Consider the following 20,815-nt stretch of genomic DNA (forward strand, 5'->3'; position numbering starts at 1 on the left):
ATTTATTCAAAATCTATTTATCAGGCTCTTAAGGCCATCCAATACAGATTACAGTTTATATGTACAAAATTTATTTCAATTAACACGTAATTGTAATTTGACTTACCTCGGACAGATTTCGGATAAAAGAAGTTGTCTATTCAACTATTTTGGACTTCCCTGATCTAAGTCCGATTTTCTTTGTTCTTGATCTAATACAATACAAATTAAACCATTCAATCATTCATTTCATTCAATTTAATCCATAAATAACATATTTAATTCACAATTTAGTCCTTCAAAACCTCATTTTTACAAATTAGCACAATTAGCTCTATTTCATCAAAAATCCAAATAAAAAACATGATAATCATTTACCAAGCCTTTATAATTCATTCGAAAACATCACAAAGCTCATGATATCAACAATGGAATTTCATGAAATCTTTACCAGAAACAGAAATTCAGATATGGGCTTTGAAGAACACAAAGCAACGATCACAGAAACGTTCACAGAAACGTAGAAACTATAAAAAAACGGACAAAAATCCATACCTTAATCAAGGATCAAAGTGCCAAAACCTAGCTTGTTCTTTTCCTCTCTTTTTCTTTTGTATTTTGAGCAAGGATATGCACAAATGAACAAATTTTCATGCAATTATTTTATTTAATAACATTTATTACCTAATTACTTAATCGTCCTTTAAAAATTTATCTATTTACTATATTGCCAAACCATGTCTCCCACTATCATATAATGGTCTTATTGACATGCAAGGGCCTCAACTTTAACAAACCATAGCACTTAGGCACTTTAGCAACTAGAAGGCAACTTTTACAACTTACGCGATTTGGTCTTTTTTGCAAATCAATTATAGAAATAGACAACTTAAATTATAGAAATCTAGCAGATATAAATTCACATATCACAGACATAGAAAATAATATTAAAATAATTTTTCAGACTCGGATTTGTGGTCCCGAAACCACTATTCTGACTAGGGTCAAAACCGGACTGTTACAATTCTCCCCCTTAAGGATTTTTGTCCCCGAAAATCTTACCGTTAAACAGATTCGGATATTGTTGTCTCATTGAATCTTCAGGCTTCCACGTAGCCTCTTCAACACCGTGACGATGCCACAACACTTTAACTAGAGGAATCTTCAGGCTAAACTACAGATCGGTTTTTCTTCGTAAGTCATATAAGATTGAATCTCAATTTCAAAAGGGGGTATCACATGGGACGGATCAGATCTGTACCGTCGAAGCATCGATACATGAAACACATTATGAATCTTTTCTAACCCAGATGGTAGCCTCAATCTATAAGCAACTGGTCCAACTCACTCGATGATTTCATACGGTCCAATAAACCTCACACTCAACTTGCCCATTTTGCCAAATCGGAACAGTTTCTTCCATGGAGATACTTTCAGAAACACTTTATTACCGACCTTAAATTTGATATATTTTCTTTTTAAATCTGCATATGATTTCTGACGATCAGAGGCAACTTTCAGACTATCTCGGATTACTTTCACTTTTTGTTCTGTTTCTTTTATCAGATCAATACCGTAAATCTTATTCTCGCAGAGCTTAGTCCAGTATGACGGAGTTCTACAGTTTCTACCGTATAAAGCTTCATACGGTGCTATTTTGATGCTCGACTGAAAAATGTTATTATAAGTAAATTTAATCAAGGGTAGATATTGTTCCCACGTACCTTCAAACTCAAGAATGCAACATCTCAACATATCCTCGAGTATCTGAATAATCTTTTCAGATTGACCATCTGTTTGTGGATGAAAAGAAGTGTTAAAATGCAATTTAGTTCCCAAAGCATCTTGCAATTTCTTCCAAAATAGTGATGTAAATCTTGGGTCTCTATCTGACACTATCGACAATGGCACACCATGCAATCTCACAATATCAGTAATATACAACTCAGCTAGCTTATCAAGCGAATAATTAAACCGAATCAGAATACAATGAGATGATTTTGTCAATCTGTCAACTACAACCCAAATTGCATCTTTCTTTTTTAGAGACAGAGGCAAACCCGAAACAAAAGTCATGGTCACTCGATCCCACTTCCAGTCCGGAATCATAATTGGTTGTAATAACCCAGATGGCACCTGATGCTCAGCTTTAACTTGCTGACAGATTAAACATCTCAAAACAAAGTTAGAAATGTCTTTTTTCATTCCCGGCCACAAATATAGTTGTTTCAAATCGTTATACATTTTCGTACTAGCCGGATGTACAAAAAATCTACTACTGTGAGCTTCACTCAAAATCATCCGAATAAACTTCAGATTTCTCAGAACACAAAATCTATTTCTGAACCTTAGATACTCATCATCATCTATCCGGAATTCAGAATCAGAATCAGAATTACATTGAGTTCGTTTAGCCATAATCTCATTATCAACCTTCTAAGCTTCGATAATTTGTTGTATAAACAAAGGTTTTGCTTTCAGTTCAGCACAAACCAATGTATCATGAGATAGTGCTAAATGAGCATTCATAGCATGCAACGCAGACAACAATTTCCTACTTAGAGCATCAACAACAACGTTAGCTTTGCCCAGATGATAATCAATCACGAGTTCGTAGTCTTTTAACAGTTCTAACCATCTTCTTTGTCGTCAAATCGTTTTGCGTCATTAAATACTTTAGACTTTTATGATCAGAAAACACATGACATTTCTCACCAAACAGATAGTGACGCCAGATCTTCAAAGCAAACACAATGACAGCTAACTTAAGGTCGTGTGTCAGATAGTTCTTCTCATGCGGATTTAATTGTCTCGAAGCATAAGCAACAAATTTTCCTTCTTGCATTAAAACACAATCGAGTCCATTCAACGAAGCATCGCTGTAAGCAACAAATTCTTTACCTGATTCAGGTTGTACCAGTACCAGAGCTTCAGTTAACAGAGCTTTTAACCGCTCAAAACTTTTCTGACATTTCTCAGACCATTCAAACTTCACATCATTCTGGAGTAATTTTGTCAACAGAGTTGCTATCACAGAGAAATCTTTTACAAATAGTATATAGTAACCGACAAGTCCCAGAAAACTATGGACTTTAGATACATTCCCCGGAGGCTTCCAATCCAGAATAGCTAAAATCTTACTCGGATCAACTCGGATACCGGAAGCTGATACAATATGACCCAGAAAACCAACTTCTCGCAACCAGAATTCACATTTACTAAACTTTTCATACATCTATTTTTCTTGCAGAGTTTGTAGCACTATTCTCAAATGCTTGGTATGTTCAGTTTCATCTTGTGAAGAAATCAATATGTCATCAATGAATACAACCACAAATTGATATAAATACGGTCTAAAAATTCTATTCATCAAATCCATAAAAATAGAAGGTGCATTTGTTAATTCCAAAGGAATAACTAAAAATTCATAATGCCCGTACCTCGTTCTAAAAGTAGTTTTTGGAACGTTAGTATCCTTTACTCACAACTGGTAGTAACCCGATCTCAGATCTATCTTGGAAAACACGGTAGCACCTTTCAACTGATCGAATAAATATCAATTCTTGTCAGAGGGTATTTGTTATTTACAGTCACTTTATTAAGCTGACGGTAATCAATACACATTCTCATTATGCCATCTTTCTTTTTCACAAACTAAACAGAAGCACCCTATGGTGAAAAAATCGGTCTAGCAATTCCTCGATCGGTCAATTCTTGCAACTGAGATTTTAATTCCTTTAACTCGGTCAGATCCATTCTATACGGAGCTATTGAAATCAGAGTAGTACCAGGTACTAATTCAATACCAAACTCGACTTCTTGAATCGGAGGCAAACCAAGTAGTTATTCAGGAAACACATCAGAGAAGTCACAAACAACAGGCACTGATTCAACTTTCTTATCATTCACTTTCGAACCTAACACATAAGCTAAGTAGGCTTCACAACCTTTCTTCACATATCTCTGTGCTTTCATTGCAGATATCATGACTGGTAGTCCATTCAGATCACTAGACTCAATTTGAATTATCTCATCATTCTTACACCTTAAATCAATGACTTTTTGTTTACAATTCACAATAGCATCGTGCAAAGTCAACCAGTCCAATCCCAGAATTATATCAAATTTGTCGAAAGGTAAAAGCATCAGATCAGTAGGAAAACAGATATCTCGAATCAATAACGGGCAATTCTTGCAAACTTTATCAACCAAAACACTTTTGCCTAAGGGGTTCGATACTCTAATTATGAATTCAGTAAACTCTACAAGCAAAGTCTTATTGTGCACTAAATTCATAGAAATATAAGAATGCGATGATCCAGGATCTATCAATGCAATCACAGAAGTATCATAGAGAGTAAAAATACTAGTAATCACGTCTGGGGACGAGGCTTCCTCATGAGCTCGGATAGCATAGGCTCTGGCAGGTGCTCTGGCCTCAAATCTAACAATAGTATCCCTAGTAGCTCTTTGACCACTACTTGCATTTCTTGCATTTCTGGAAGGTCTACCTCTAGCTGAGTTATTACTCGATCTTGGATTCTGTACATTTTCTTGCTCAACAGGTTCAGAACAATCTCTTACAAAATGATCCACAGATCCACATTGAAAACAGGCTCGGTCATTCAATCTAAAATTTCCCGGATGTCCTTTACCACAGTGTTTACATTCAAGTCTCTCAGATCAGACAATCTTGACACTTGCAACAGAAGTAGCCGGGACTCTGAAGTTTAAATACGATTTAGCTTGATCTCGGTTTGGATGTCCCACATTAGCATTTGAACGGTTTTGATCATCTCGAAATTTATTTGGCACAAACTAAAATGATCTACTCGAAAATCTCTTTCTAACATCTCTGGCTTCAGAATCAGCTTTTCTTTTCTCTTTACTTAATTGTTCAGCTTTATAAGCTCGCTCAACGAGCACAAACATTTCTTTAATTTCCAGAATTCCAACTAACAGACGGATATCTTCGTTTAGTCCATCTCCAAACCTTTTGCACATTATTGCTTCATTCGATACACATTCCCGAACATACTGGCTCAATCTCACAAATTCACGTTCGTATTCAGTAATAGACATATGGCCCTGTTTAAGCTTGAGAAACTCTTTACGTTTCTGATCAATGAATCTCTGACTGATATATTTCTTTTGGAATTCTGATTGGAAGAAATCCCAAGTAACCCATTCATTCGGAACTACAGATATTAAAGTTTTCCACCAATGATACGCCGTATCTCTCAGAAGTGAAATGGCACATTTAACACTTTCCTCTAGACTCAAAGACAATTCATCAAACAGTCTTATTGTATTCTCTAACTAGAATTCGGCTCTTTCAGCATCATCATTCGTTGTAGCTCAGAACTGTTCAACCCCATACTTTCTAACCTTATCAACCGATGGTCTGCACAACTGAACCGGACTCACTGAGGGTATAACAGGAATTTGAGAAGGATTAACTGGGGGTGGAGGTTGTTGTATAGTCGGATTGGTTCTAATATACTAAGTGAACAAATCATTCATCATCTGATAGAAGGCTTGCTTAACCTCGCTATCATGGCTACTCATAGCCGGTCGTGAATCATCTTGCACCGTCCCTTGCGCAGGAGCAGGCACATTACTTTCAACATTGTCAGCTATAGCTCTATCGGGATTCATTTGCTATATAAAGGCACATTTCAAAGTCAGGAGTCATCACACTATCACAAATTCAGATATATGGCATGTATAGCTAGACTCACATATGCTATGGTAGTCCTAGAATCGACTAAACCATAGCTCTAATACAAATAACATGTAACACCCCCAACCTGTAACCGACATTGGATTATGGTTACGAGGCATTACCAGACAGACAGAACATTTTAGACCAATACAGAATCACAGATATTATTTAACATCATTTCATAAGCAATCATCTCTAAACATAGTCTACTAGACCTAAAACATACATTTAAGGAAAGGTCGGAACTAAACCGAACCCATTTAGAATTTTCAGAACTCAACCAATTCTTTCAAACTGTTAATGTCACACGCTCGTGCAACTAGGCCGTATGTCACACGCGGGCACTAGTCACGCCCATGTGAACCAGCCGTGCCAAAAATAGGTCCTATACTAACCTTTTCACATGGCCAATAGGCACGCCTGTGTACTATGGCCGTGTGATACTTAGCTAGCTACTGAGTTTAGCCCATGGCCATATGACACGCCCGTGTGTCAATACCATGTGGTTCTTAAGAGAATACTACTTTTCTTACACGGCCACAAGGCACGCCCGTGTCCCCTGACCATGTGGCACCAAGCAAGCTTGGTTTAAGCCAAATTTTGCCACCTCTTTTTGGGTCCAATCCTACAAGCAATAATATACAACATTCATACAAAATTTCCAACCAACTCCAAGCTTAAGAATGACCAAAACACATTAGAACTTGGCACATTACAAACATACACCAAAACAATACACAACTCATCATTGTTAGCCAACTCCCATGGCATAATATATACATATCAAAACTTATATGCATAAACCTTCTAGCCTATGCATGCCATACTTTAAAATTTTTACACTTTCAAAAGTACCAAAATGAGGTCGATAGTGTCGTAACGATCCTTGACTATCCCCGAGCCTTCTGTAGCTAGGATAACTGTAAAACAGACAGTAAACACACAGAGTAAGCTACAAAGAGCTTAGTAAGCCAAATACAATCGGACTAATTACTAAAGCATATATGTACCATTCAACCATATAAATTCATAACTATTTCATAGAATGATTCATACTTAACTATACACCATTGTTTGCATAAATGTCATGCTTCATTTCTAATTCCATACATATTTCACAGAGACAAAATTTTTCATATTCTGAAATTTAGTACAATACAAACATACCTGCATAGGTTATACATTTCATATACTCATATTTCATATGCTATCATCAGACGGTTCAGAAACGATACAGATGTTTATAACCAAGTACAATGTCGATGTCCCGGATGTGGTCTTACATGTAATTAATATCAATGCCTTTCTCCCAGACAGGGTCTTACATGAAATCAGATACGATACCAATGCCCCAGACATGGTCTTATACGTAAATGTCAATCGAGGCCTGTGTCCCAGACACGGTCTTATTCGATGTCTCAGACAAATGTCAACTTTTCTTTAGAAACATACAGAGCTTTTCGAATACTATCATATTATCAAAATTTATTCAAAATCCATTTATCAGGCTCTCAAGGCCATCCAATATAGATTACATTTTATATGTACAGAATTTATTTCAATTAACACGTAATTGTAATTTGACTTACCTCGGACGGATTTCGGATAAAACAAGTCGTCTATTCAATTATTTTGCACTTCCCCCGATCTAAGTCCAATTTTCTTTATTCTTGATCTAATACAATACAAATTCAACCATTCAATCATTCATTTCATTCAATTTAATCCATATACACTTATTTAGGGCACTTTACATTTTAGCCCTTACATTTTTACACTTTGACAATTTAGTCCATTTTTTCACAAAATCACCAATATGCAAAATTCACCAAGACTATAGTTATGCCGAATATACATGGCTTCTATACAAGCCCAAATAACATATTTAATTCACAATTTAGTCCTTCAAAACCTCATTTTCACAAATTAGCACAATTAGCTCTATTTCATCAAAAATCCAAAGATAAAACATGATAATCATTTACCAAGCCTTCATAATTCATCTAAAAACATCACAAAGCTTATGATATCAACAATGGAATTTCATGAAATCTTTAACAGAAATAGAAATTCAGACATGGGCTTTGAAGAACACGAAGCAACGATCACAGAATCGTAGAAATTATAAAAAAAACAAAAATCCATACCTTAATCAAGGATCAAAGTGCCAAAACCTAGCTTGTTCTTTTCCTCTCTTTTTCTTTTGTATTTTTGGCAAGGATATGCATGAATGAACAAATTTTCAAGCATTTGTTTTATTTAATAACATATATTACCTAATTACCTAACCATCTTTTAAAATTTATCTATTTACTATATTGCCAAACCATGTCTCCCACTATCATATAATGGTCTTATTGACATGCAAGGGCCTCAACTTTAACAAACCATAGCACTTAGGCACTTTAGCAACTAGAAGGCAACTTTTACAACTTACGTGATTTGGTCCTTTTTGCAAATCAAACACAGAAACAGAACAATTAAATTACAGAAATCTAGTAGATATAAATTCAAATAGCACAGACACAAAAAATAATATTAAAATATTTTTTCAGACTCGGATTTGTGGTCCCGAAACCACTATTCTGACTAGGGTCAAAATCTGACTGTTACACCAGCATACAGATGGCAGCTTACGAGGCATTATATGGTCATAAGTGTCGTACCCCTACGTGTTGGACTGATTTGAGCGAGCAGTGTGTTCTAGGTCCTGAATTAATTTCTAATACAGAAGATAAAGTTAGATTAATTCGGGATTGACTGAAGGCGACATTTGACAGGCAGAAATTGTACGCGAATCTTAAGCGTAAAGAGATTGAGTATTCTATGGTGGACTTGGTGTTTCTTAAGGTCTCTCCATGGAAGAAGGTAATGAGGTTTGGTCGGAAGGGCAAGCTAAGCCCTAAGTTCATTGGGCCTTACTGTGTATTGAAGCGCGTGGGACCAGTTATCTACCAACTTGAGTTACCACCCGAGTTGGACTGGATTCATGATGTGTTCCACGTCTCTACGTTGAGGCGATATTGCTATAATCTTACGCACATCGTCTCGACTGGAGATTAAGGTTTGACCAGTTCTAACCTTTGAGGAAGAGACGGTTCAGATTTTAGACCGCGATGTGAATGTTCTGAGGAGGAAGTCTATTCCACTACTTAAGGTGCTTTGGCATAATCACAGTTTAGAGGGGTAGAGTTGTAACGCCCCAAATCTTTAGTGATTTAATTGTGTGTTGTGTGCATGTTGGCTTACTTGCTGTGATGGATAAGGGTCCTGAGTAGTGTAAGAAGACCTGGGTTCAAACCTAGGCTTTAGCAAAAATTTTTGGTTTCTACTAAACTAAACCTTTACGACTAGATGTTGGATTCTTAATTTATTATGGGGAATTCAGGTCTTAAAAAGGTTGTTGGTCCAAAGGTTAATGATGTGTCACTTCTGGTAGAAGGGCTTAAGTTTGAATCTTGCTGCTCACAAGAGGGATGATTATTTTTGTTGTTGTGCCATGTGGGAGGTTGAGTGGTAGTAGAACTCTGGTGCTAGTAAATGGTTAGAGTGTTTGAGGGAGAGTGGTGTGTGGTCGTTTGTTAGGGGGAGTTTAAAAGGAGTTTGAACAGGTCATTTGAGGGATTAGAGGAGAGATGTTGGGAGAGATTTTAGGAGAGAATAAGGGAGGTTGAGGTTGAGGTATTAGCATGCCGAAAGTGGGAAGTCTATTGTGAAAATTTAGTCACTTTTGCTCTTAGTGCCGAAACTAGTTTGTGGTGATTCTTTTTTCAGTTTTTGCCAAAGAATTCTCTCTTGTTTCCTTGCACTTTCTGGTAGAGGCCAAATACTTCTTGGTCATTCGGGTAATTTTTTCTTTGCTCTACAATTGTTGGTGCTCTCTTTTTTGACCATTTGGCTCCTCTGGAAATTGACTTCTTTTCCTCTCTGTGGGTCTCCCTTTCTTGACAAATTTTTTTTATCATCCCTTTCCCTCTCAACATTTTTCCCAGGCCGAATATCTTGTCTCTTCTTCCCCTCTATTTCTAAATCATTCTCTTTACCTTTCTTTTTCTTTTGGTGCGTTAGCCGTATAGTACCTATTAAGTTTCTGTTATGTTTCTTCACCGTCGGCTTTTCTCTTCTTGCCTCTCATTCACGGTGCGCTTGTGTTTTTTTAGAACTACTCGAGGAGTGAAGTGGGTTTTTCAAAAGATTGCTGAAGAATTCAAAACTTTGTGCTTACCACTCGACTAAAGGTAACTTAACCCTTAGATATCATGTGGCGAATATGGTGCATGATTGGTGTTAAGGCGTTGGTCGAATGTTTTATTTTCCTATTTGATTTTGTGTTTCCTATATGTTTGTTTTTTATTCAAGCCGTGTGTGAGAATAAAATCATCATTAATGAACTTCTTTGGTAATACAACTTCTTGTCAAGGAGGGTGTGGCCGACCTTTGTCAACGGATTTAGTGGTCTAAATCGCACTCTTCAAGCAAGGAAGGTATTGATTTTGGGTTAGAGTTAAAGAGAGGGAGTTTAAATCTATTGACTAATGGAAAGTCTAGTATGAATGTCAGGTTGGTGCTCGTGGTCCTTTGGCACTTTTTGCAAGCAAGGTGTGTAATCACCCAACTTTAATTGTGACACGGAAAAAGCTAAAAAATTGGTACTATTGATGCCACAAGAGTGTGCGCTCGCACGTGTGATTTGTAAATGCATAAGCGCGAGCATATGATTGTAGAGGCCACCATGAGCAATCACATGGGTTTAGGCCGTTTTGGGCCACGTGGGGTCAAAATGGGCCGTGTGGGCCTCATGGGCTCAGGGGCCCCACATTGGTAAACCACATGGATGTATGGAGTTTTGTGGGCCGACTGTGTAGTTTACACGGCCAAGGCCATTATTTGGGCTTATTGGGCCACACGAGTGTGTGGGCCCACATGGGCCATATTATGGGCTTGGGCCCATTTCCACTATCTGACTGTTAAGGTTGCATGGGTCACCTAGGACAACTGTGGACCCACTGATGGGTCGGTAAGTACACTTAGACCCCATACTGATGAAATGAATGTTATACCCCTAGAGGTAAAATGACTGATATACCCTATGCTATATTTGACTGTATTCGAGCATGACATTTTGCATACACGTATATATTATCACATGACATGTTGCATGGGGGTGGGTTTGATAAATTTGAGGGAAGTGTTTTGTACTGGCAGCTCCGCTACATATACTGTTTAGTGCCGCAACCGGTGCTATATTCTAGAGTGTAGGGATGGGTGGGTCAATTTTATCCCCCCATGGAGTGTAGGGCTGGACGCAGTGGCGTGTAGAGGATGGATGGATAGGATCTCTATTTGCATCTCTGATACTGTACTGAATTGGGCTAAGGCCCACACTGATACTATTACCGTAATGGGCTGAGGCCCACACTGATATTGCTACTGTTAAGGGCTTAGGCCCAAACTGTTTGCACTGCATGATTTACTACTTGATAAATAGAGATTATGCACTGAGTTCCATAAACTCATTCTGTTTATCTACGCAGGTAATCTTAGGAGGGTCGATGCTACAAGGGACTCAGGGATGGCCACACCACTTTTTATGTTTTTAGTTTTCAATTTCTAGTAAAGGAAGTTTTATTTGGGTAAATTTTATGTAATAAGGTCGTTTTAGGTTTTTTTATTTGGGAATTTAATTAATTTAACTTAAATCTATTAGCAGTAGGACTCAGATTTTCAAAAAGGTAAATGGTTTTCAACTACCATACTACGTAACTTTTTTTTAAAAGCTTCCGCAATGAACAATGTTTTAAAATGTAATAACGATTTAGTGTAAAGCATGTTCTGCTAGAAAAACATGTAATTTAATAAATGAATAAGATAATTTGGCTTATCATAAAGATCACAAATGAGATTTGAACACAAACAGACTTTTCTAATAGAATTACGCTTTTCAAAACTCACTCTAATGTGAGATCACAGGTTTGGCCAGAACGTCTAAGCCGGGTTTTTGGTGTTATAGGTTATCCATGTTAAATTCATATGAATTATATTTAAATGAACTAACATGTGTTGTTGATGTGCTAGGGGTTATGCCAAGCTTTTGGATATGATTTATGTTTATGACTATGCTTGAACTAAGCATAAGAAATGGGTAGGAAAAACGGTAAGCACGTAGTTGAGATGTATTATGATGTATTATATGTGAGCAAATTACTTATGCTATGGATAAATACACTGAATCAAGAGTTAATAATGTTGTTTAGGCTTATGATAAGCATTGGCAACTAAATGGAAAATAAGTAAATAGAAAGATATATAATTTTATAAAAGGGATTGATGATATATATGTTATGTCACATGAAATCATATCATGTTATGAATGGTCAATAAATATGTGACATTAATAAACTTACTCATTTGTGAGTTGATGATCATATCGATTTATGAATCTTATAGCATTGGCATAGATTTATGTTTATTCTATAAAGTTTAATATTGAAAAGAAATATTATGCTTAAAGTTTATACGAGCTTACTAAGCATCCATTGCTTACGTAGTTTTTCTTTTACCTTACAGATTATCGGAAGCTCGATCGGGTTGGAAGCTATTCAGAGATCCATCACACTGTCCATCAATTTTATCAGTAGATTTTTATGCTTTGGTCCCAGTTATAATCGCATGTATAGGTGTTTTGTGCTTAATAATATGGATACTATGTTTGGCTTGTAACTATGGTTTTATGATTGATGACATTTTGGCATTTTTGGACTTGATGGATAATGTTCAAATGGTTTATTGATGATATATTTTGAATGGCCAAATTGGTATGCTTGTGTGTGATATTGGCATGTAATGTTACGTTGAATTTGTGAAACTTATGTTATTTCGATGCATTGATGGTTGGTGTGCTTTGGGCACTTTGATGCTTAATGGTTGGTATTATATGATCAAATTGATGCATGATTTTATGGCCAAAGCGGTCTGTGTGTGCATGTTTGAAAAGTTATCATTTAAGGCATGCTTTGATATAGGATTTAATAAAAAACTATTAGGTTGAATTATGACCATTTAGACCTAAATTTGGTATGCATATATATTGGATGTTGGAACCATTTAGTAATGGTTAGTTTTGTGTCATTTATATGGTTTTGATACATAAGAAAGTGGTTCAAATGGTAAAGTTATTTTGTTATGATATGATTCTAAATTGGTAAGGTTGGTATGTGTCAAAAGTGGTATGTTTTGGTATGAAGGTATACTTTGAGGTAGATATGAACTATTTGTAATGGTATAAATGTGGTCAAATTATGAGGAGTTTTGAGATGGAGAATGAATTAAATGGTTGAGGAGTGAAATGTGTTAAGTACATGTATATGTTTAGGTAAATTGTATGTTCGCATTTAAGGTGCCTAAATGGCACATTGGTTGAATGGAATTTGGTATTCAGTTTGGTCTTATTATGCAAGTTATAAGTATGTTCAAAGGCTTGATTATATATGTAAATGACTTGTTGATGTGTGCTTGAGTTAGGTGAAAGGAATGGCTTGAATTTAGCCTATATCTTGTCCATACAGTCTAAGAAACGGGCGTGTGTCTCAGCTGTGTGTGACACATGGCCATGCGACACGGCCATGAGTCCCTTGTAGATTTTTAAAGTTTTCTTTTTGAGAGTTACACGGCCTAGCACATGGGCGTGTGGCTTGGCCGTGTGACCCAAGTTAGACAATTACTCGAGCACAAACACAGGCTAGGATAATGTCGTGTGTCCATACTTCGAATGCCTGGACGACCTGAGACACAGGCATGTGTCTCAGTAGTGTGAGTCACACGGCCTGAGACATGGGTGTGTATTTCAGTTGTGTGAGTGAAATGGCTCGGTCACACGGCAGTAAGACCCCTACAGTGTGAATTTTTCCATCTTTTTCTATGAAGTTTTAAATGTTTTCTGTAACAGTCCGGTTTAGACCCTAGTCGAAATAGTGGTTTTGGGACCATAAATCTGAGTCAGAAAAAAATATTTTAATATTATAATCCATGCTTAAAGTATGTGAATTGATATGTGTGAAATTTTCGTATGAAAAATTTATCATTTGTGTGCTCAATTTGCAAAAAGGACTTAATTGCGTAAATTGTAAAAGTGGCTAGTTATTTGTTAAAGTGTTACAATGCCATGTTCTTTTAATGTGGAGGCCTTAAAATGAAATTAAGCCATTAATTCATAGCTTGACAGTTATGGGCTTATGTTATATGGTTTTCTAATTAAATTTCAAAGGTGAAAATGGTAAATGTTATATTATTATGAAATAAATAAAACAAATCTCAAGGATAGTGGAGTGTTCATCCTTTTTCATGGTCGAATGTGGAGAAGAAAAGAAGCGGTGGTTGTGTTTAAGTTTTGGCACTTACGAAGCTAAATTGGGGTATCTGTTTTGCTTGATTTTTGATAATTTTTACGTTTTTTATATCGTTGCTTTGAATATTGCTTAGCCCATGCTTTAATTTTTAGAATTGATGATGAATTTGAGATTTTCAATTGTTGATAATATGATGAAATTGTTGTTTGATGATAAAGAATAAATCTTTGATGCTTGATTTTCATGTTTAATTAAGTGATTTTTGATAAAAATGTGTATTAAGAACTAAATTGAAAAATTTGTAAATTGAGGGTTCAAAATGTGAAATAAATGAAAGATATGGGTTGCTAGGGACCTTAGTGAAATTCGGCCAAGCATGGGTGTGGTCAAATTTTGAATATTTTGTGCTTTGTGAAATAGGGACTAAATTGCGAAAAATGTAAAATGTTAGGGGGTAAAGTAAAAATTTCCCTTTTATATGTTTATGGATGAATTTGAGTAAATATGTGATTAAATAAGTTAAATTTGTATTGAATTAGATCAAGAAATGAGGAAATCAGATTTGGATCAGGAAAGTCGAAAATTGTCGAATAGTCGTTCCGGTTCGTTCATGTTAGTACGAGGTAAGTTCATAAGTAAATAAATGTTGTTAAATTGAAATATATGTGCATTATATGTGCTGAATTGAGTTGTAAAGAAATATGATTCTGAAGTTGAAGTATGTAAAATGTGAATTGAATTTGAGGCACTAAGTGTGCAATAAATGAAATAGCTATGGCTATTAAAATAGCACTTAGTGTGCGAGATTATAACAGCATTGGCTGAGTAAATGGCACTATGTGTGTGATACTGATATAAGTTCTGCTTAACATGATGGCACTAAGTGTGCGATATAATTATAGCTTCGGCTAATTAATTGGCACTAAGTGTGTGAGTTCGTTGAATGTTCAAGGATGATTGAATGAATTAGTGCTTCGAGCATTGAAGTGATAAATGTTATAGATAAGAACGTAATGGTACAGGTGTGTACGGAACCTATGTGGTTGATGATGTTAAGTATGAAGTAGATGAAAAATTATGTAAATGAATGATGAAATGAGTTGGATTAAATAACATTATTAATGCTATTTATAAAATTAAAGATGTAGAATGAAAGTACGATATGGCTTTGAGTAAGGGTGAGTAATATAATGTGTTATATATACTCGTTATATGAAATTGTGGTCTTATGTTTTGGATATGAGATTTACGAAACATGAAACATGGCTTTGATGTATGATTGCTTGGTTCGAAAACTTGAACAGACAATGAAATTAAAATGGTTGAGTTGGCTATATGATTCATGTATGCGAATTTGGTTTATGTGAATAAGGAAATTATGGATGTTTGTAGTGTTTATAAAGAAGTTGATATAACTTTATGTATGATTGGTAATAAATGACCATGGTTTGGTTGGTGATGAAATGAATATATGTGAGCTTGATTATATGAATGAGCTAACGGTTGTTAATCGAATTTGAAAGCATGGTTGTACGTTCATTGATAAATAAGTTAAGTGAATTATTTAATGTGTTATATGAATTTACGAGTACAATAAAGATATATGTGATAGAGATTTGTTAATTTTAGTTTAGTGATACTAGTTTATAAATATCAATGAAATGATTTATTTGTTTATGGCTTACTAAGCTTTCAAATCTTACTCTGTGTGTTTTTCCTATGTCTATAAAGTTTCAGAGACTTGTTAAGGTTGGAAGTTGTTGGAGATGTCATCACACTATACGGTTATCGCTTTGGTAAATGAAAGCTATGAGTTTTGGTAATGTGGCATGTATAGGCTAGTTTCGATATGGTTTCTTTTGATTTGTATATAGATGTAGCCATGCAAAAATGGCTTGTTAATGAGGTTAATGTTTATGTATATTCAGGCATGGTATAAGCTCATTTTGGGAAGTATGTTTTATGGTATGTGTGTACAGTGTCTTAGTTACATGTGTTGGTTGTGTAATAATTCGGTTTGTAATTTGAGTTAAATAATGTGATATGTTTTGAGATATGTATATGGCCAAGTGAAATGGTCATTTTCATATGTTCATAATTGAAAATTTGGTAATATTTGTCATATAATTTTTGTTTGTTTTGGTATAAAGAATAAGCATGAAATTGGTTGATGATATTTTAGATTAATTGATACATGTTTGGAGTTGGATTTGGCCGAAAATGTTGCATTTATGATGCTTGACTTTGAACCTGTAGGAGGACCTAAATGGGTGGCATGATGGCCTTGTAAATGGCCTATTTTTGCCTACAAGGGTAGAAACACGGGTGTGTGTATCTGTCGTGTTGTTCAAGGGCCATTTCAAAATAAGCCTGGGCAGATCACACAGTTGCGCACACATGGGCGTGTGCCAGACCGTGTGGCCAAATCAGTTTCGACCACGAGTTAGACACACGGGCGTGTCTTCTGGTCTTGTAGATAAGTCAATATGTATGCCCTGAGTTGCCACGGTCTAGACACACGGGCGTGTCTAATGTCGTGTGAGGCAGATGGCCTATTCACACGGGCATGTGATCTTTGTAACATAAAAAATTGTTAAGTTTCAAAAAAAATTGTATGTGTTCGGTTTAGTCCCAACCCCTTCCTAACGTATGCTTATGGTCTCATTGACATAAGAAAGGGACTTAATGTTGATATTTGATCATGATATGATGATGCATGAGTTTTGAATGTGAAATGATTGTGAAATGTTTCGATATGTCCGGTAATGCCTCTTAACCCTAGTCCAGCGATGGATACGAGTTAGGGGTGTTACATTTGGTTGGTATCAGAGCTATGGTTTAGTCAGTTCTAGGACTACCATAGCGCATGTGAGTCTAGCTATACATGCCACATTTAACCTACGATAGTGTGATATCTCCTAACTCTGACAAAAATTGTTTTGATGAGACAAATAAGTTTTCCAATCGAGCTAATTCTGATAGTATCGAATGTGTACTCAAATGTTTGAATGGAAATGTGTTGATTATGAGTTAAAACTCATAAAGGTATGGATCAAAGAGTATGACATATTGTTATTGATAAATGTTATAATTATATGAGCATATGAGTTATGATAATTGGATTATGATTATTATATAAAATGCTTTGATCGTGAATTAGTGGTTTGAGTTGGCATATGAACTATGTGTTAAGAACAAAAGTGATTAAAAGTAAATGATTATTAAATATTTTGAGAATGTGAAATTAAAAATGAACTGACTATTTGTGATAGTATGTGTTAAGTGCATATATGAGAGAGTTAAATTTGAGCCTTTACTACCCTCACCCCCTTATCCGTAAAATGTTAAAATGATATTTGTAAGATTTGGTTGAATAAATTCAAGAGTGTGGAGTTACAGAAGTTCGTGTTCGGAAGTTAATAATGTGGTCAGAAAAGTGAATAAATCTACAAATGAAGATAGTATTAAAGAAGATATTGAAAAGTTCTGAAGATTATTCAAATTATGCAAAATCACTGTTAACAAAGAAGTTGAATTCGATGAACTAAAAGTATTTTGGTATGACATCTAAAAAAAGGTATTAACTGAAAGTTCTTTTGAATTGATTTTTGTTATTGATGGGGTAATATGGACTTAATGATGACAGAATTAGACAGTTAAATAATGTTTGAATTATACTGATGGCTGAGTGCAGTGGTTATAGTCAAGCAGTTACTATGACTTCTTCTGGACATTCTATGTGTACATTTATCCTCAGAAGTATGTGTGACTATTTAATTTCAGAAGGAATTCTTATCGTATGAGAATAGTAGCTAAACATACTAATAGATAAAGGTATCATGGGTCTGTTTGAGTTATGTTTGACATTGCTATGTCTTTCTCTAGTATTTATTTCGTTGTGTGGATATGGAAGTCAACAGTAAAATTTGTATGATGCTAATACTCTATTTCTACTGGCTATTGTTCTGTTGAAAATATATGAAGATTACATTGCTTTTGTTACTGTGAATTCTAGTATTTATGAGTATTATTATTCTTTCTAGATATTTTTTGGGATATCATCGGAGTTGATATCATTTTATATGGGTTGTAATTTTCTGATATTCTGTGTAGGTTCAAATGTTGAAAATTTTTCTATTCTAGGGTGTGTCTGTTTTGGTTGTATTTTATTTTCCAGATAATATTTTCCTCATTTTCCAGTGTTTGGTAGCCTGAAAACCTTTTCCATTTGGAAAACATTTTCCAAATCACGCATAAAATCCCTTACATTTTGGGAAAATGTCTTACCGTTTCAATTTCTGTAAGACATTTTCCCGTGCTTCTCCTTCATCCAGGTAAGGCCCCTTCTCTTGCTGCTGTTCAATTTTCGTTCTCTTGCTATTGGTATTTCGTTTCCTTTCTCCCTCTCTTTCTCTCTTTCTCATGAAATCTCTCTCTCTCTCTTTCGCAGGCATTTTCCTCTTCCTGCTATTATTTTATACTCAAATTTTCACTAACTTGGGAAAAAATGGAGCTTCAGAACAAAGTTGGATATTAGGGAATTGGTGATTCAATTTGGATGTGTTAGGCTCATACCTTTTGTAAAGAAGGGCTTATCTCTGTAAGATCCTTTTGCATTTCATATATTATTTTTGTTTATCTTATTACGTTTCCATATCATTTATGTGTTTGGAAAAATGCCTGAATGGGTAAGTCCCAATAGATGATCTTTAATTGCTAGGATTGTTACAATCGACGACCCTTCATTTGATATTTAGATGTTATGTTATCTTATGCTTTTCCTTTACCATCCTTTGAACTGTTTGAGTGACTTAATTTATGTTTATGTCAGCTACAGGGATCGGTTTTTGGCATCACTGCCTTCTTCCAGGCAGGCCAGTGCAGACTTCACCAGGCCAGTGTTTACTGCTGTGGCATTTTACTTATGCGCTAAAAAACACAAGGTAATGTGCACTTAATTCATCCTATTAAATGTTTTTATTCCTCTATTTGCCTGGTTTTGACATAAATTATCTACTTCACAGCTTAAGATTGACAAGGTTAGGTTGATTGAAGTTTGTGGCACCTCTGAATCTGAGTTATCTTGTGTAAGTAACATGTTTTATTTTACTTCCCTAAATGTAATCCTTTTATTGTTAACTTATAAATGTTTAATGCACTGAACATTTGCTTCGAACTTTCAATGCAGGTCTCCACCTCCATGAAAGATCTGTGTCATGATGTTTTTGGGATCTCAAGTGAGAAAAAAGATCCCAAGGAAGTGAAAGGAAACCGAGGTAGGTGTTCATTTGGACTTACCCTAGAATTGGTTGTATATAACCATGTGTATGTAAGCATTTGATGGTATCATTTGCAGTACAATTTTAGTACCATATATTGGCTTTCAATACTAGGGAATTTATTTTCTCTAAACTTTGTTTTGATGTGTCTGCAGAACTGCTAGACGTGTTACCTGAAAAAAGAAAATTTGATGATGGTGGTTATTTATCTGATGAAGGACCAGAGGTAACACTACATTATCTGTAATATTAGTTTACTAAATGTCGGATGAAGTAGGATTCATTGTTTTCTATATATGAATCCTTGTGCTTTGGCTTTTGTAACAATTTCTGCAACATAATCTGTCTATTTAATTGGTTGTACTGAATAAGTGCTTGGAATAATTGTATGAAATTATTGTTTCATGATCTGAATCAATGATGAGGCTTCTATTATATCATTCAAGAGATTAAAATCTTTAATGTCTAAGCTCTGCATGGGTTTTTCATTGGTCTTGCAGCAGCCTTTCTTGGCGATTCTAAGTCTTTGATGCTTAGTAAGGCAGGCAGTTATAATTTCTAATAGAATTTGAACCATTTGAGATTTAATCTCAGCACTAAAAGCTACCAGAAGTTTGTGATATAGTTCTTGAAAACAACATTTTTTTATTTTCTTGTGCATCAAAATATTGTAAGGCTAACCTGAACCTCTTGCAGCTTTCAAGTTAAAAGCGAGCAAAGAAAATGGAGAAAGCTAGTTATGAAGAGTGGAAATCATCTGTTCTATCATCTAACAAAAAAAAGCACAAAAATTTTCCCAAGGTTGAAGATATTGATACTTTTATGTGGTGTAATATTTAGTTATTCACTTGGACAATGTTGTTATTATGTGGTGTACTACCAATTATGCATTTGGATAATATTATTAATTTCTAGTATTAATTGTGGTTTGGAAGCTAATTTATAATTATTCAATCCTTGTTTTTTATTTTTTAACACAATTACAAATAATTTATTTGACTTTGGTTGTTTTCAATTTATGAAGGTTAATATTGTAGCTTAATAATTGAGTATTATTATATATTTAATTAATTTATTTATTTATAAATAAATCATTGCAATATATGTAAAAACAATTTAAAATATAAAAATTTATTAATATGTATATAAATTTATTAATATATGTAAAAACAACTTTTACGGAAAATATTTTCAGGAAATCTACCAAACAACAAAAAATATTTTACATAGCTTCATCCAAACACCAGAAAATATTTTCAGTAAATCATTTTCCAGAAAAGTAAATCATTTTCCAGAAATCATTTTCTGGAAAACATTTTACTGGTAAACAAACAGACCCCTAGTTTTCTTATGATTCTAGTGATTATCTATAAGAGATATCTATTTGACGGAAATGGTTATATCTGTTATAATCATAATTTCTGTTCTGAAATTTGGGAAGTACTGTAGAACCATTATCAAAGTTATAAAAGTTGTGCTTTTGCATT

The 20,815-nt window shown here is 34.9% G+C and overlaps 1 protein-coding gene across 1 annotated transcript; it reads left to right on the forward strand.

The window, feature by feature from the left end:
* The first annotated feature begins 18,806 nt into the window (after positions 1-18,806).
* Positions 18,807-20,146, forward strand: LOC107955654 (origin of replication complex subunit 6). The gene is made up of 5 exons (XM_041086510.1): positions 18,807-18,992; positions 19,074-19,136; positions 19,238-19,325; positions 19,484-19,554; positions 20,025-20,146. Exons 1-5 carry the CDS (start codon positions 18,807-18,809, stop codon positions 20,034-20,036), a joined length of 420 nt encoding a protein of 139 aa, XP_040942444.1. The 3' UTR covers positions 20,037-20,146.
* The last annotated feature ends 669 nt before the right edge of the window (positions 20,147-20,815 follow it).

The sequence above is a fragment of the Gossypium hirsutum genome, chromosome A01 (assembly GCF_007990345.1).
Source record: "Gossypium hirsutum isolate 1008001.06 chromosome A01, Gossypium_hirsutum_v2.1, whole genome shotgun sequence".
Classification (NCBI taxonomy): Eukaryota; Viridiplantae; Streptophyta; class Magnoliopsida; order Malvales; family Malvaceae; genus Gossypium; species Gossypium hirsutum.